At 34.3% G+C, this 19,330-nt stretch overlaps 1 protein-coding gene across 1 annotated transcript in view; it reads right to left on the bottom strand.

Annotated features, from left to right (window-relative positions):
• The window catches only part of Cda5 (Chitin deacetylase-like 5), a 100,074-nt gene extending 84,485 nt beyond the window's left edge, over positions 1 to 15,589 (bottom strand). Inside the window, exon 1 of the mRNA XM_070635247.1 lies at positions 15,137 to 15,589. Within this exon, the coding sequence (XP_070491348.1) occupies positions 15,137 to 15,194 (58 nt within the window). The 5' untranslated portion in view covers positions 15,195 to 15,589. The remainder of the gene's footprint in view (positions 1 to 15,136) is intronic.
• Between the last annotated feature and the right edge of the window lie 3,741 nt (positions 15,590 to 19,330).

Genomic DNA, 19,330 nt, shown 5'->3' with positions numbered 1-19,330 from the left:
ACAGTATCTCTGTCTCTTGTCTAGATTTTAATTAAATATTTTACAAATTTATCCCATTTAACCAAACAAGAAAATCCCCAGACACAAAACATTCCAAACAGATCGCCACTGATTTCAAATTAAAATCAACATTTTTGCACGTCAACCCAGGAAACATACATTTTAGCGAAATAAATTAATTGTAAATTAACAAAATCATGTTAATTTATTTCTTCATGACTACCTCCAACTGTTACTACAGTACATATTTTGTCATTTCTATCGGACAACAGCAAAAAAAACCGGGTGATCTATAATTTTAAACACGAGCAGCAGTAATTTCAAGAAATATCCGGATCTACCTCAACACATAGCAGTTGGTCATGCCGACAATTTTTTACAATCATTGACTGAGATGACATCAATGAAATTGTAATAAAATATTATTATATCAAAAAGAGAATGCAGTAATCAGAAAGAGAAAATGGTCATTTTGTAAGAGTTATTTTAAAATGGTAAAATCATCATGGGGTTTGTTTGGAAGTGATGTGTTCTTGTCAATTGGTCAGCAGGAGTGTGTTCGAGGAATAGGAGGAATTAAGGACTTTGAATTCTGAAGCTTCGTTTTCGAGACAAAAATCCACAGCCATTATCCCCTCTCGACTGAATTCTTGCATTCGACACAAAATCTACCATTGATTCCCCCTTGATTTCCTCTAGATTCTTACTTGATTCTCCTTAGATTCTCTGCTGATTCCCCCTTGATTACTCCTTGATTCCCCCTTGATGCTCCATGATTCCCATTAGGGTCCTTCTTGATTGCCCCTTGTTTCTTCCTTGATTAGCTCTTGATTGCCCCTTGAGTACCCCTTGATTAACCCTTAACTGCCCCTTGATTCCCCTTTGAATATCCCTTGATTACCCCTTGATTGTCTTTTGATTCCCCCTTGACTCCCCCTTGATTCCCAATGATCTCCATTAGATTCTCCTTTGATTACCTTTTTACTACCACTTGATTCCTCCTTGACTGCCTCTTGATTCCTCCTTGATTCCATCTTGATTTCCCATGATTCCCATTCGATTCCTCCTTGATTAACTCTTGATTTCTCCTTGATTCACTTATATTTTTGCAAAGTTTTGAATCAAAAATCTCTATTCACAAAAGACATCACTTCTGAACAAACCCCATTACCATTGAATTGATACTCTAATACACACATTATGACTGATATGAGACAAAACACGAATTTATTGCCATGCTTATCGATAAGCTGATAAACAGGTTTTCATCCTATTATTGCATCTAATTGTTCACCGATCACGACAAAGAGAAAGATCATTGAACAGTTAATTGCTAATTTTGTACAAGTAACATCCGCAATTTATTGATTACATCTATTTATTTACTTATTGCATTGTGATGCATATTTTCTGTTGTTAATTGAAAATAACTGGCATTGAAAACAGAAAAAAGAGACAATTTTATGTAAATTGTCGCAAACGAAAGTGAAACTTTTTTTCTTCTTCGAATGAAAATGGATGGAATTGGCATATTATAGGCTTATTACGCATAATAGTCTACAAAAATATTAATAAAATATGGTGTTACTTACAACACTATTTTAAATGTAGCGGAAATTTTATAATACATGACTAAATTTATTGATTGTTATATCCAGACATTAATTACTTCATAATCGATTGGAAACTTATTGAAAAAATTATGTATCGCATGTCATACATATTGGACTTTTTTTTATGCAAAAATAAATAAATGAAGTGCAATAAAGGAGACGGAAATTATGGTAAACAAAGTAATGAGTCAATATTGGAGATGGAATTGCGTATGGGATGGTTGATTGGCTGTAGTGCGTTTATTGCGACAACTTCAGATAACTTAATTTGAATGGTAAGCAATTAATCAATCATTAAAGTTGAACATGCTGAGTAATATGTTTTTAGGGATTTCTTGGAATCGGGAATGAAGTTCGATTATTGTTGCATTGGTATAGAAATGCAGATTGATTATGGAAAAAGAAAACACACAGGGTTGGTTCTAAGGTTGCAATTGTTTTGTCCTAGATACGTATTAGAAGAAGTTCAAGAATCCAAAACTCTTATGGAATTCCTTTTTGAGGATATACCCGATTAAGGAGTTCATATCCGAAAAGAGAATTTATACGCAAATAGGGAGTACGCGCATACCCAATGTAGTAAGTCGAAGCGCCTTGGTAGCGGAATGGTTTAGTACTTAGGTAACTAATTATCGAAACACTGACTCTGCGATCATGAGTTCGAAACTCGGCAGAAGCAACTGTCACTTGACGTTCTCAAATCATTTGTACTTGTAACGCAGCTCACAGTGTTCCATTGTAGGATGCAGACAGTAATATCATCAAAGAAATGACTCTTATCCCACCTTATCCCACTTTAAGTTAAAGTTGCTACTAGAGTTGTCAATTATTTGGGTTTTTACTATTTGTACAAATACCAAATACCCAAATATCGAGACCCCCAAATATTGTACAAATACCAAATATTTTCAAAAGCATGAATATGACCCTAAAAACATCTGAATTTTCAAAAAATTGCCTGAATATTCACGCTTAGTGTACAATTAGTAAAACAATTCACTTAGAAGTAATGAAATTGATTGTTTTCCAAAGAACAATAATAAAATATTGACTTCTCTTCAGTCATATGATTAGGAAATTTCGACCTAAAACATTATGCACAGAAGGTTCGTTCAAAACTTGTTGACGTAGGTTGAATGGACTTCAATGAAATATAGCGCTCCTCTAACTTCTTAGTCCTATTTTTTAGTATTTTTGAATAATCTAGAGCTAAGTCTATTCATGACTGCAGCATTCTAATCAAATGACATGAAGTGCGATTTTCTATCTCTTCGTCATGACTTTCAAAATCACAACATGTGTTAAATTTTTGTAATCACTGAATATTTAATCAAAACAATGGTCAAAAATTCTAAAAAAGTATTTCAAAATTTTATACTTAATGATTTTCCGGAAAAAATTCATACTTGCTTTACATTTAACTCTTATATTGGTAGATACAAATTATTTGGTTTGAAAATACAAATTATTTGGTGACCCAAATAGTTTCAAAATGGACCAAATACCCAAATATTGGTATTTGTAATTGACAACCCTAGTTGCTACTAAGTGTAGAGGTTTGACGCACCTTCACTTGTTAAACAATCATTAGCCATGAAAAGCCTTAGTGCAGCTCTGAATCTTGAAGATCAGAATATTTTAAAGTAATTTATACACTAAGTAATAGCAAGCGGTATTCAGTGACAGATTCATCTCTAAGCATCATCTAATCGAGGCCATAGTTGATCTTTATGACCAGTGATGTGGCAAAAAGTCACAGAACGCATTAAAGAATTCCAACAATTTTAATTAATCACAATAACTTTTACTGCCATCAATAATCACTACACAGGATGGACGGAAAAAATCAATTTCCTCGATCGAAAAAACAGTCCGCTATTAAAAATAAAAAATTTATCACATTTTTCCTTCCCTTTCATGTTGACTCGAATTAAATGAGACGACAACAAACACACCATCAGAGGAATAAAGCATCAAAGTTAATTAAATGAAGTAAACAAGTGACATTGAAAAAATGCAATGAGATTCATTGTTATTCGTCTTTCTGTCTCTATAATTTTATGCAAATCAAATTGAAGCGCGTGGTTGAAGACATAACCTACAGCATAAGAAATAAGATGACATTTAAACTGCATTTTAAGACATCATCGATAAATGTTTTTAATTTTATTTCATTTGATGCTCAACTTTCGCTTTTTTTAGTGCTTTAGGCATCAAAATTTTTCACTTTTTTTTGGGAAGCTGCTACAGAAGTGAAGGTTAATGATATGAAAATTTTATTACAATAATCGCTGATTATGTGCGATTTTTTTGAATGTTTTTCACGAGCTCCAATTCCAAAATTGGTCGGCTCACGCTTCCTATTTGTTATTATCTGAACTTCATTTCTAAAGTCAAGGTAGCTAAGGTGATGAGTCGATGATTATAGTGATGAAAGGTTAACATTGGGATTTGAATAATATTTTGGGTAATTGATTTTTAAGACCTTAAATTTATTGGAATGTTGGTGATATTTAGCAGCTGCTATTTATATAGAAGAGCTAAAAGGTTTGAGCATAGATCTTTGGAATTATTTGACTGTTTGAAGCTGTGAAAGACAATTCACATTTTTGTGTGTAAATAATGATTGCTTCTGCAATTGGCAGAGGTTAAGCCATCCATATGCTATAAAATATTCTACGTATGTGTCTTTAGTCACATAAAGGCAAACGTAATTCAGGATTTTTTTTTAAAAATCTAGAAAATTCCAGCATCTAAGAATGAAACATTCCAAGTCGCACAATAGAGGATTGAGGAAGAAGAAATCGGACTCCAAACCTGACTAAATGGCACGTGGATGCCAACCGAGATCTGTACCGGTATATGGATTTGAAAGAATAGATTATAATCCTACAATCTCGACTGAAGGGTTGCATCCCACAGTCAGAATAGACAAGGTAATGTTAGGAACCAACAATCTTCGAACCCAACAGGTATGGAGTTTTGGGGGACAAGCCCTATCCAAGCCTCATCCCACTTAAAACTCGTTACGTCCCTGGCACAATATTGTCACTATGTACGTCCCTGTGTTAACGGTAAGACGTGATGGTATCTTAAAGTCAGCATGATGGCTGTTTTCAGAACAGTTTTACATCAAAAATTTACTTTCACTTCTTCGTGCTATTCGAGCATTCAGTTCACGTCGGTCCGTCAAAGGGAACAGACGTGTTTTTGATTCGCTCCGCAATTAATTCAAAATTCTCAAAAGCTCCAGATAACAACAACAGAGATTAAAGTTTCGAATCTCAGTTCAACTTGTTCAGACGTGTTTTGACTTGTTCGGCAAAATGGTAGAAACAACAACAAATCTCAACAACGAGGAAAGTAACCAAAAACTTTCGGAAAAACAACCTGAATCTCAACAACAAGATTCAGCACCCGTGACAACTCTCATCACCGAGGATATAAACAACGAAAAGCAACATGACATTGAGATGGAAAATCTCAAAACAAAACAGACAACAATGGATCAATTCGTCCAACCATTAAGGGCAGAAAAACGTCGCAGCCAACTTGAAATCTTCAGTGCGCCAGCCAAAAAGATATCTAGTGCTAGCAAAAAGAAAGATGACAACAAAAAACAATTTGACTTCTCAAATGCCAGGACGAATCTGTACGATGACAGATTGTTCAACTTCAGCGGAGATAACAGCAAAGCACCAGAACAACCAAAACAAAGTGAAATATCATCATCATCGAAAGACAACAACGTAACATCACAGCAGAAACCAAAACCACCACCGATCCATATAACTAGTGGTGGAGGACAGGAGATCAGAAGGTTGATGAACCAGATCAACAACCAACCCAGGAGTTTTATGATCAACGTCAAAAAGGATAAACTCAAAACAAAAGTTGTATCAACGGAGAGTTGGGACGACTACGACAGATTCATCAAACTCCTCAGAGAAAAACAACACCACTTTCACACCTATGCAAACCAGGAACCACAGATGAAATTCGTGCTCTACGGACTTCCAATGATGGAGATCGTAGACTTGGAAAAGGAGTTGAAAACGGAAAACATATCACCAGTTAAAATTGTCAAAATGACAATGAAACAAAGGAGACACGAAAACGACGACGACCAGAACTACCTTCTGTATTTTAATAAAGTACAGGAAGGTAACATTTTGGAAAACCTTCGAAAGGTTAACTGTGTCTACGGCTTCAAAGTAAAATGGGCTAAATACAACAACAAGCGTAACGGACCTTCTTTCTGTTCGAAATGTTTGCAGTTTGGTCATGGACAACGTGGTTGTAACAAACCACTAATCTGTTTCAGATGCTCTGAACAGCATGATTCAAAAACCTGTCCTTACATTTCGATTGAAACCAACAAGGTCCCAATCGAAAAACTAAAGTGTCACTTCTGCGGCGAGAAACATACAGCAATCTCACAAGAATGCAACATCAGGAAACAAATAATCGAGAAGTGGAAAGCTAAATCAATGAACGACAACAACCGAAATCAAAACAGACCATCAGGTGAACAACAAAGGAATTCACGAAATCCTGCTGGACAACAAAGGAATGCTCCACCAACATCAAAAGCAGGTGAACGATCAGGCGGATCTGATCAATTTACATCACAAAGACCAGCTAGGAGTATCCCAGAACCGGTACCAACAACATCTAGAAAACCAGCTTCTGAAACCTCCGCACCAGTCACCATAAAATCGCAAAATAATCATCCACAACAGAAACCCTCAAATCAGGGAAATCAAAACAAAACACGAAGAAACAGGAGAAGGGGAAGGAATGGAAATAACAACAGGTCAAAGCCAAAGACCAATAACAATCATCAACAGAACTCAACGCAGGTTGTAGAAATTATGGACCTAGACTTCAATTCACTAACCTTGGAAACAAACAAGGTCGATCCTGAACCTTCATCCAGTGGTAATACAAAGGAACAAATTTCACCAGCCCAAGGCACAATCGATGAATGCATGTTCTTCATCAACTCATTCATCGAAATCATCACCAAAAAGCCAGAGTACCTAAAAGAGGAACAGGTACAACAAGCCATCGGCCAAAAAGTTGCCAAAATCTACATGAGTCAACATGGATTGTAGTCACCAAAGAATCAACGTAATTTACTGGAATGCTAACAGCCTTGCAGATAAGATGTTAGCATTTCTCGACTACCTCAGCATGCAAAACGTTGATGTTGCGTGCATATCGGAAACATTCCTAAAACCAAACTCCAAAGTAGACTCGCATCCTGACTACGTAATTCATCGATTTGATCGCATTGATAGACCAAAAGGTGGTGTTGCGATCATTGTCAAAAGAAATCTAAAACATCAGCTTCAACCAAGTTACAACACAAAGCTAATAGAATGCATCGGAATAAAAGTCTTCATCAACGAATCAATAAGCTGCCACATCCTCTCCGTCTATCTTCCAGGAGGATGCAAAGGAAGGGAAATAGACGATCACCTAAGAGATGACATCAACAAAATAACAAACATCAGAGGAAACTACTACATCTGCGGAGACTTCAATGCAAAACATCGAGAGTGGAATTGCAACGTAGCAAACAAAGCCGGGACAATACTACAGGATATGTCCGGGGAGTTCATGATCTACTACCCCGATTCACCAACGTATTATCCAGAAGATCCGACGAAATCTGTATCAACAATCGACCTGATGCTCTCAAATTCCAGTCTGAACACTACAGAACTAAAATGCACAGAGGCAATGAGTGACCATTGCGCTGTGTATTTTCAAATCAGGACATCCAAAGTTGACAGAACAGACAACACAGTTTACAGATATGACTACAGAAATGCCAACTGGAAAAAATTCAAATCGTATATAACTCGTCGCATCGAAGACAGCACTCTGGAAAACCCATGCAACACAGTAGAGGAGATAGAACATCATATCAAAGTATTCTCAGAACTCATCATGGATTCCAGAAACAAAACTGTGAAGAAGAAAAAGATCAACTTTGAATCGACAAAGCTCACACCAGAAATCAAAGACTTAATCAGGACGAAAAGAAGTCTTCGACGAAGATGGCAACGTAGCAGAGATAATCAAATCAAAACTGAATTAAACATTCTACAGAAAGTCATCAAAGACAAAATTAAGGAACTCAAAAATACAAACTGGAATAAGCGGCTTTCAGAAATCCAACCATCAAACCAAACAGTCTGGAGGATTGCAAAGCATTGCAAGAAAGGTTCAAAATCGATGCCACCGTTGATTGATGCAGATAGAACGTTCATCACTAATAAGGAAAAAGCCAGCGTTCTCAGTGACTATTTTCGTAAAGCTCACGAAAATCCACTTGAGGACAACAACCCAGTACATACCCAGGAAGTAGACAACGCAGTGAAGGAAGCATTGGAAGGAGAAAATAGTGACTGCACAGAACTTACAAATGTAGAGGAAATCTCATACATTGTAAGAAATCTGAAAAATCCTAAAGCACCAGGATTAGACGATGTCAACAACATACTCCTCAAAAATCTTCCACCAAAAGGCTTCGAATATTTGAAGTTCATCATCAACACGTGTCTCAAACTTAACTATTTTCCGAAAGTTTGGAAAAAAGCTAAAGTAATCCCGATCCCAAAACCTGGCAAACCAGCAAACGAAGTGAGCAGCTATAGGCCAATAAGCTTGCTTAGTTCCCTAAGCAAAATATTGGAGAGAGTATTGCTGAATAGAATAAACGAGCATCTGGAGGATAACAACATCATTCCGACTCAACAGTGTGGCTTTCGCACAGGACGATCAACATCTCACCAACTCATCAAAGTAATCAAAACAGCAAAGGAAAACATAAGCAGGAAGAAATCAACAGGAATGATCTTCCTAGATGTGGAGAAAGCATTTGACAGAGTCTGGCATAACGGACTCTTGTTTAAAATGATCAAATTAGGGTTTCCACTACCACTTATAAAAACTGTAAGATCTTTCCTAAGTGAAAGAACTTTCTCAGTTTTTATTAAAGGTCAGTTCTCAGAAACCAATGAAATCAAATTCGGAGTACCACAAGGAGCAGTGCTTTCACCAACTCTCTACAACATCTACACATATGATATTGTAAGAGAAACAACCAACAATATCGCACTCTTCGCAGATGATACTGCATTGTATCATTCTGCAGAAAACTCAGCCGATATTGTAACACATCTACAACACACTGGAAGAAAAGTACAACAATACATGAACAAATGGAAAATAAATCTCAACAAACAGAAGACTCAAGCCTTATTCATCACAAATAGGTACTCCAGGCAACTTCCTAGAGACAACATCAAATTCCTCAACGAAAACATCAAATGGGAAACCGAAGCTAAATATCTGGGAATGATAATCGACAAGAGAGTGACATTAAAGCAGCATGTAGAATATGTGACCAACAGAGCTCACACTGCACTAAGACTACTTTATCCCCTCATCAGCAGGAACTCACATCTCGACGTTCGAAACAAACTTCTCATCTACAAGCTAGCCGTGAGACCCATCTTCACATACGGCTGTCCAGCATATGAACGGATGGCAAAAACACATCTACAAAAACTACAAGTACTACAAAACAAATTCTTGAGAATTGTTCTCAACAAAACAAGATATGAAAGGATATCAGATCTACATACTGAAGCAAAAATACCCTCTATTGAGGACTACGTCGGAAAGTTGCAAGCGAACTTCAACACTCGTCTTGCGTCGCGAAACACCGAATAAACCACAACATAAATTAAAGCAAAACAATTTCAAAATAAAATCAAAAACTAAGTGATGAAGGCGATAAGTCAGAATCCTTTAAAAATTTAAATACAAATAAAATGTATCCAAACTTTGTACATAATTAAGTTAAAAATTTAATGAATAAAAAGTTTATTTTAAAAAAAAAAAAAAAAAAGCTATTCGAGCATTCTTTTTTTTCTAGCCGAACAGTCAAGAATGTTGAAGAAAAAACTCTAAGAATCTTAATTAAAAACACAGCAAACACGAGTCAAGTCCAGAAGTCATTGAATCAAAATCTATTCACCATCACAGATGCAAGCCGGACGTGTATTTTATATCCATAATTATCAAATTTATTAAGCTTTATTAATAGTTCAATCTATTCTTTTTGATGCTAAATGATTATTTACTGCAAGCTTAGCATTCTGCACCGGTATGGCCAGCGATTAATTCAAAATTATGTCATAAAGAAATTTAAATTTAGCATAAAATCAAGTTTTAATGAATTTTAAAATCTTGCGTGTTTTTCTTGCTGTATTTATTTAATTCCTCATTTAGAGCTCCCCATTCAATGGTAATTAAAACAGAGAAAGAAAGACTGACGGAAATTTCAATTTTAAAATCAATTATAAGAATTGAATAATTAAAAAATCGAGAATGGACATGAAATTCAATTTAATGCTTGAAAAGAAAGAAATTGTAACTCATTAACAGATTCAGCATAAAACGTGAACGAGAAATGTGTTGAGATTTAAAGCAAATATATATTGTGTAATGGCATCTTACAGTTTGGAATGTTATGGAATATTATTAAAATTGTAAAGCACCGAAAAAGGAAACCGCAAAAAAATAAGCAACAGATTTCCATCTCGAATGCAATAATCCAGTATTGGATAACTTTCAGCACATACAAAAGCATTGTCTTTAGATTGTCTGAGTGCCACGACACACCAGTCAACTATCACTGCATTAACCCAGCAAGAGTCGGTAACTGACCCAAATATAGAGAGCAGTAGGTAAGAATTTATCTTTATTTGTTTTTTTAAAGCATTCCTATTGCCACAACCGAAAGTGAAATCAATTCACAATTGGTCATTAAACTTTTATGTTTATGTCATGTCTCAGCATTCATTACATTCCCGTAGTTGTGTCGAAGATTCATTTTGATATTACTGATATGCAAAATAGAGAGCTACGGAATTCTCACGGGTTATCTTCATTTTTTTGTGCCTCCTTTTTTCTTCATAATGGCATGAATAGTTAAATGTGAATCACATTCTATTTGAACGACATTATGCAAATTTAATTGAGCAATCAAACAGTAGTTTTGATCGCTAAACTTAGCAATTCATTAAATTTGCCATCATTGTTGCTACATTAATTGTGGATCATCATCGCCAATAAATTTAACCTTCAGGGAAGCCACGAAGAAATTGAATACTGCCTGTGAGCATTAAAGGAATGGTTCTAGACTATTTTAGGAAGCTTTAAGGTACACAAAATGTGTTTTTAAGCGACCAACAAATAAATGGCTCATGATTAATGACGTCATAGTAACTTATGAATATTAAAACATAGAATTTGAAATTCTATTGCTTAAAATGTTGAACAGGTGTGCAATATGGAGGTTTGGATGTCAGCAGATATCTGTCACATTAAATGCTATAAGTTAATGAACCTGATACGATCATCATTATAAACTAGCATTCATCAACATGATACTATCGACTCAACATCCATCTATATCACAATATCCAGCAGAGACAAGACCTAGAAAATGCGAAAAATGTGTACAGAAGCAAAGTGTGACGCTTAGTTTACCTAATACGTCTCCTAGCCGGCATATGAGAATATTTCGATATTTTTCCATCGTATACTTTCCGGATTATAGCCGGTATTTTACAAAAATTTAGTTTTAAAAGAAAATTTGTGAATTATATCTTGATGAATGGGACCGACCGGATTTCGACTGAATTTCAGTTAATGAAATTAATTTTAATAGGGTTCGAACAAGAACTACAGCTCTACATTTCCAGCATTTTAGTTCCGTAGATCTGCAGTTTTCGATTGAATATCATAGTTTGTCCAAGACTGCAGGCCTGCGTTTTGTGTCTGCAAGCTTGCAATTTTGGATAAAACTTAATTTGAATATCGATCAAATATGACAAAATTCGATTGACTTCATGCACCAAAATCTCAATTTTACATTCAACAATTCTCAATAACTGATCATTTGCACCTCGGGAATAACACAAAAATTCATCACATTAAAATGCATTGATTCAAATTCAATGCAACATAAACACCGCGCACATCTTTCAGAGGGCGTTCTATCTTGCAATCTTAATTGTCAGTTTCAATGTCAGTAGTAGCGCATTTAAAAACAAATTACCAACCTAAACAGCAAATGGGATGATAAAAATCAACAAATTTTAAAATGCATGAGGCAAAAGAAAGAAGAAGCTGAATTAAAAATTTTCACAGAAAGAAAAACTTTCGCTTCTTCGTACAGACATAATTGAAATAGCAATTTAAAGTCCAAAAGCAAATTCGTTACTAATTTTTTTTTTTGCTGATTAAAATTTAAATTGCTGTATATACTTATAAGGCTTCTGTGTTAAATTTTCATTCATAAATCATCGCATTGTAAAAACGAAACACATGGGCTGCTCACTCATTCGGCGAAATACATTCATCTTAATTAAAATCTATCAAGATACAAACATGAGGTGAGATATCCGAGCTGCACAAATGAGGAAGGCACTCTCAAGGAGGACGTTACCTCTTTTATTAGCACCGAATGGAAGCCGGCTCCGTTTGGGGTCAATATGGCTGTCACATAGAGTTGGTATCCATTTGGTGTCAATAATAGAGGTTTAGAGCTTTATTTTGCAGTCCACATTTGAGGTTCATGGCGGAGCCTTCTGCATTTGTGTCACTCAGGACGACCGTCAGGAGCCATATTAACTCCAAACGAAAACACCTTCCATTCAATGCTGATAAAAGAGTTTTAACGAAGCCCCAAAAGCTCCATGACAGACCCTTATTCATATTGTGTCACTCGGCATATCCACACGATGAGTAAGATTACCTCACAATCATTTAAACGTCCAAAAATTTTCTCGCTCAATTAATAATGCATTTTAATGGAACGTGAATGATTTTTTACTATATTTTTTGTACGGTTTGTATGTTTTACAAATCATAAATAGTCAGTGGATGATTATTGTCGCATTTTGTGCCACATATGCGTCAGGAATAAATCAAAAGAAGCTCGTGATAGGAAAAAGTATTATTTTTGACATGCGACATGATTTGCAATGTGCACGGCATTATGCAATTCTTGTGTTTTTTTAACAACTTCGAATGTGTGTTTATGCTTATAAATTTTGAATTCTGTCACACTGCAAAAGCAAATCAAATCGTTGCATTTTAAAAAAAATTATACTGCAATGTCGTTTTCTTGTTTGTTTCTGCTCACGCTATATTCAACGTAGGCTTTTTTTTTTTCAATTTTATAAATTCAGATTGATTTTGATGCTATTCATATTTTATTTTTATGAGCGAGTTTTTTGAGATGAGGAATTTTTGTCTGTTTTGTCGTTGACAATATGACATGTGAAGTAAGATTCAGATGACATGTGTATGTATGTCAAAGATGAATAGCCACAATGTATGAAATTTGTTGTAATTGCTTTAGAACAAGGGATAGAAAATGAACAAGAAATAACAGTTACGGTGTCATCAAGGTTCATTTATGTCTTGCCGCGGACCCAGCAACATACACTAATAGAAATCGACCATCAATCAAACCACAGACCTGCATGACTCTGACTTGGTTTCGAGTTTGCTTTAAATACAACACCATGTCAGAATCATGCCGACATAGGATTGGCTCTTGGATGGGTTAACCGATTTATGCATTTTGGTTAATACCTTAGCAAATATATTGTATTGCTCGAGATCAACTTATTATGATGCTCAAGATTTTTATGCAAAAATGGATCAACCTTCCCATTATATTCAAAACCAAAATGCATAAAGTAAGCTGCATTTTTTAAACACAAATTGAAATTCCAAAATAATCAAGTAACTTATATTCCTTGCCTTATCATTATGCAAGTAACCCAATATTACCCGGCAATAATACAAAAAGCGATGCCGATAACTGCTTAAATTTTATGCTTCAACCATAAATTTCAATACAATTTCCAATAAACAGAAGTCATAAACAGTAAGTCAGCCCTTCATCTCATTTCTTATCCAGATCAAAATGCCCATAAACGGTGTCAAGGTGCGAAACTTTTTCGTGTAAAGTCCTGACTTAAGTCTATACAATTTATGTGCAATTATAATGTGAAAACTATCTGATAAGCACATTGTCTGATTTTTATGTCCCTCAAAAGCCCTCATTTAGTTCATTTACAGAAAATAGCGCTCAAGTTCTGCACATAATAAGAATTTTATGAAATATTTATGCCACACAATTTTCATGTTTTCACAATTTGCAGGTGCTTTTAAGGAAACAATTATTAAAAATCATGTGAGTTGTATTATTTAATGATGATAAGAATCATCTCGTAAAATATGAAGCAGAGATTATTATATAAAAATTATATACGCATAATGATATTAATTGACTTTACCTCTAATTGGCAATTTTGATAAAAAGAAAAAAAAATAGTTTAATTAATGGCATAAACTAAAAAAATTTGCTCTTTATATTCACTCTACATACATACATGGAGACAGTGATTGATAAATGCCTTAAAGTCCAATTAACAGCCACAGTAGTTCAATGATATCGCTGTGGAGTTCATGCAATTATGACGTCTAATATTTCTCTAACAGCCTAACAGGCAAAGAGGATGTCAGTGGCGTATTCAAGGGTTTGAGTAGTGTTTGAGAGTTTTGTTAGGACTTTTCGAGGAAAAAGTCCAAAAACCCTCAATTTTTGCGTTCGGTACAACTAATTTTCAAAACAGAACCCCGCCTTCGGGGTACACCTCTGGAGTGTGCTTTTGATCTTAAAATCGCATGCTCAAATAAATTGCTCATTTAGATAAGCATGATCTATTTTGGTTGGAATTTTAGGAGTTATTCCTTGTCCTGAGTAGCTACAAATAGTTACACATGAGTAGCTCAAGACATGAAAGACTGTGGATGCATGACTTAAAATTTGGGTTTGGTCAAAAACGCAGACCGGAATTTCTTGCATTTTAGATGAGCAGGCCTGCAGTTTTCGGCTGTAACCCGACTGTTGTCTGTAGGCTTGCTTTTTCTATGTGCAGGCCGGCATTTTCTGACTATCTGCAGGCCGGCAGTTAGAAACGAAAAATACATAAAGTTAGAGTTCATCCAAAATTGCAGGCCAACAGATATAATACGCCGGCTTGGAGCCGGGTATAAACTATGAGGTACAGTCCAAAATTGCAGTCCTGCACATCTACACTGCAGAAAATGCATACCTGAAGTTCATGACCGAACTCGACTTAAAAACCGATTTTTCATGTACATCATTCATGCACAACCCCACAAAACTGAATCAAAACTGAATAAAGAATTGAACGTCACATAAAATGTGTGGCAATACAGCCGCAAAGCCACAAATTAATGCAATAATGTTTTCAGATCATGAATGCATTAGACACAAGGCACAGTAAAAAAGATATACATTTATATGTACATTTTTCCTACGTTTTACCTTCACAACACAGAATTAATTTAAAATTTAAATATTTTTAATCAATTTTTCTCACTCATCTACCAACCTGAATTAGCAAGCATAAATGCTGCGAGAAGACAAAATAATCCACATATTGACCTCATTTTGAGCAAAACTTTATTTTGAATTCTAGTTTCACTTGAAATTTTTCTTTACTTTTTTTTCACTTCTATCGTGTATGAAAAGAGAGTAAGCTCTTCTTCTTATGTATATTTATTGATTGTAATGGATATCTCTTATATTGTAAAATGCACTCTTGTGATGTTAAGATAAAAAGATATTTTCACTTTTTTTTCTTTCTCTTTAGAAAATTCACGGCAATAAATTAAACTTTTCCTTTTTTATTCAGCTATAAATTTTAAATTTTCTTTCTCTTCATATCAATGGACGTTCGCTTATCATGTATCGATTAATGTCATTAAGAATTGTTCTAAAAAAAATTTTCGGCAGTTTTTTAAATAAATTTAAGCGACCTGATCCGTTAGTTCATATTCGCGCAAGCACTTCAATTCAACTGAGACGAGCTTCAATTTTTTTCTATTAAGACGAAATTTGTTATTATTTTATTTTTTTGTTACCACTCTCGATTGAAATGAAAATGAAACTTTAAAGCATAAAGCTGAGTGAATGCAGAAAAGAAAAAAAGAATTGACTGACTTAGTGTGGCTTGAATGTATTTGCAAATAGGTGAATTTGTTTCGTTGTATTTGTTTTTGTTTGGTTTGGTTTTATAGCAAATGTAAAGCTTAGTGCTGGGTAGAGTGATATGAGAAACATAGCCCGAGCTGTAAAGTGTTGTATTTGTAGGTGATTTTCGATTTGTGGGGCAATGAAAAGTTTGTGAAACGACTTTGCTTTACCTTGATGTTTGTTTAACAATAGTTGGTTGAAAGTTATAGAATATTCAGTTCCAAAGCTCCTATTTAGACGGGAACTGAGAGTTAGACAACGTGACATGAAAGAACGCTTTTAGAAAAATGTAAATAGAATGGGAACAAACACGTGATCCGTAAATTCACTGTAGTGGGCTTATATGAAACTCATCAGAATAAGTTATAACTAATTTAAATGAAATCGAAAGTTGACATGAATATTGAACATAAGATTCAAAAGTTTGCAGTTAAATTCCACATTTAATTTTCTATACATTGTAATTAAAAAATTTCAAAGCACAAATGATCCAGTTACACATTAAACCAGTATTATGGTTCCTGAACACTGTGATTACAAGTCAATTGCTATATAATTAGAACACGATAGAGCAATTTGTCACTTTGATTTATGATTATTGCTAATCAACAGAGCACGAAGTCAACTCTCTCAGGTAGAGAATTTTCGAGACCTAAACCAAGTCTAAAAGGAAAATCTTAGAAGTTTCGGTCTCGATAAATCTCGAGAATGGAAATATGGACTTGATCTCGCGAAGCTTTAGTTAAAGCTTGTCATTAACTAGATTAGTGCTGGACAACCTTTGCACACTTTGGTGGTAAACTTCGATTAAAACCGCAACCAGCATAAGATTCATGAGATTTTCAAAAAATTTAGTCTCACACTAGTTTACAGCGAAACACAGGTTGCCAATCAGTGATCTAGACACTAACTTGCCTTTAATTAGCTATAACGTATTTTTATCCAATCCGATCAAATGTAAAATTCTATTTAAGTCTACTCAACTTAATACAAAATTTGACATCGAGTTAGAGCTCTGCAAGTAAAGCTTGTCGTGGTCTGCATTTCAAATTTGAGTTCTTGAACTTGAAAAATTGTTTGATGATAACCAAAGCTTTTTCTGGATCTGAATTTTTCATATGCTTAATGAGCTTTTTTTCAAACAATTCAGTCAGACAAGTAAGACTCAGATTTCTATGGAAAAATCAACCAGCAAGCATAACAACTTACACAACTTACACAACTCGCTAGACAACATTAAAACCCAAACAACAAACAGAAAACATAAGCGTACAACGCATAATAGCAATGCTCATAAAGCTAAATGACAGCTGATTGTCAAGTGATTAGAATATGAATTTGTGCTGTGTTTTTGTACTTCCTACACAAGGCTCCCGCAGATTATAATCTTCATACAAAATGATTTTCAAGATTATAATCTTCCATACAAAGATTATAATCCGAAATAATCTTCATACAAAGATTATAATCTCAAATAATCTTCATACAAAGATTATAATCTTTAATAATCTTCATAGAAAGATTATAATCTTGAAAATAATCTTCATATAGAAGATTATAATCTTCTAATACAGTGAATTTAATTTCAAATATAAGGAAAATAAACATTTTCTGCGAAATTATATATTTTCTGAGCTTTTGCTAACTGTACACTTTATATTAAGTTTCAAACTGGTTTTTCACTAAACTACAATGAAAATCGATGCGAAAAATTCTATTTTCAGGAATATTTCACCCTGGTTTTAAGAAAATTGAAACAAAAATTTACATTTTCGAGAATTTTTGTAATCAGTATAAGAAAACTTAAGCGAAATCTGACTTTTCTGTGTGGTTTTACACTCCAATTTGGATTTACTAAGAAGTTTACCACCTTAACTGAAGAAACCTTTGCAAAATTGTGCTTTTCTGAGGAGTTACTCACCTCAAATTGGAAAGTTAAGGCCAAATTTGACTTTCGTGAGGAGTTTTTCATCTTAATTAGGAAAAACCAAGGCCAAATTCGACTTTTCTGAGAAGTTTTCCATCTTAATTAAGAAAACTAAGGCCAAATTAGATTTTTCTGAGGAGTTTTCCATCGTAAATGGGAAACACGTGGTCAAATTCGACTTTTCTGACAGGTTTTTCGCGGGGTTTTCCTGACAAATAACAAAATTGAAGTAAAATTTGGCTTTTCCGAATAATTTTTCATTATAGATATAAATACTAAAGCTAAATTCGGCTTTTTTCGACAGTTTAATATAAATTACACTTTCGTAATAGTTAAAAACTTAATATGACATTAAAGTTGAAGATTATAATCTTTAAAAGGATTTGTATGGAAAAGATTATAATCTCCATACAAAGATTATTAAAGATTATAATCTTCATACAAAATTTTCAAAGATTATAATCTTCCATACAAAGATTATAATCTTTAATAATCTTCATACAAAGATTATTTAAGATTATAATCTTCATAGAAAGATTATTGAAGATTATAATCTGCGGGAGCCTTGTTCCTACATAATATGCAATGACTGTGAGAATTTCTATTCAATTGACTAATTAAGGAAGAGTTTTGAAGTATATTAACTCATTCACAATTAACACATTTTTGCGGTTTTTTTGTACATTGTATATATCATATCATGATGTGCTGTGTGCTTATACAATAATATTTATTATTCAACAATTATTTAAAGAATTCACACTTTAACATAAAGATTCATATCGTAAAAAATATATATGAAGTTGATTTTTATTTGATTCCTTTTGTTTGATCGTTACAGAACAGAGCATTCCATACTTAAATTAATCATAATTTATTTAAGCTCATCATAAAAATCACAATTCTATTCAATTTTTATTAGGTTTATTGTTTGTTAAAAATAAATAAATTTTGCAATAAATAGTTGATGTGAAATTTAGCACGAAAATTGACTGACAGCGTTGGCATTAATAAAGTCTTACAAAATTTAGAACAATAATTTGATGTGTTTTATTGTGATAAATTGCCATAATAAAAACTTTTGACGTTTGCAATTCAGTAGAACTTTAAATCATAATTTTATTAGTTTATTGGCATGGTTGTTCAAGCTTTTTTGTGCCACGGTTCTTGGGTACTCGTTGGTTATAAACAAGGGTCAATTTCGCCGATGGTAATATTATACGGTCCAGTATAGTTGTTACAAAATGGTAGAGCATGAAACATACGGCACGATGTTGAACGACAATACGGAACAAGAATACAGAACGATACTGAACGGTAAGGCATGATACTGAATAGTACGGTACGATCTTGAACGGCACGTTACGAAATGATACAGTACATCACGGATTGGTACGGCAGGTTATGGAATGGTACGGCACATTACGGAATGGTACAGCACATAATGGAACGGTTCGACACGATACTTAACGGTACGGCATGATATGAAGCGGTACGGAATGTTACGGCACAATAGGACAAGCTATAAAATGGTACAACATGCTTCAGTAAAGATACATCACTGGGACGGTGATAGTATTTTGCCATACCAGGTGTACCATTGTACCGGACCAGTGGTCTACC

Source organism: Chironomus tepperi, unplaced genomic scaffold, assembly GCF_022539635.2.
Source record: "Chironomus tepperi strain 1889 unplaced genomic scaffold, CSIRO-AGI_Ctep_v1 contig_87, whole genome shotgun sequence".
Classification (NCBI taxonomy): domain Eukaryota; kingdom Metazoa; phylum Arthropoda; class Insecta; order Diptera; family Chironomidae; genus Chironomus; species Chironomus tepperi.
Note: the sequence above shows the minus strand (reverse complement) of the source record. Positions and strands in the feature narration are given on the sequence as shown.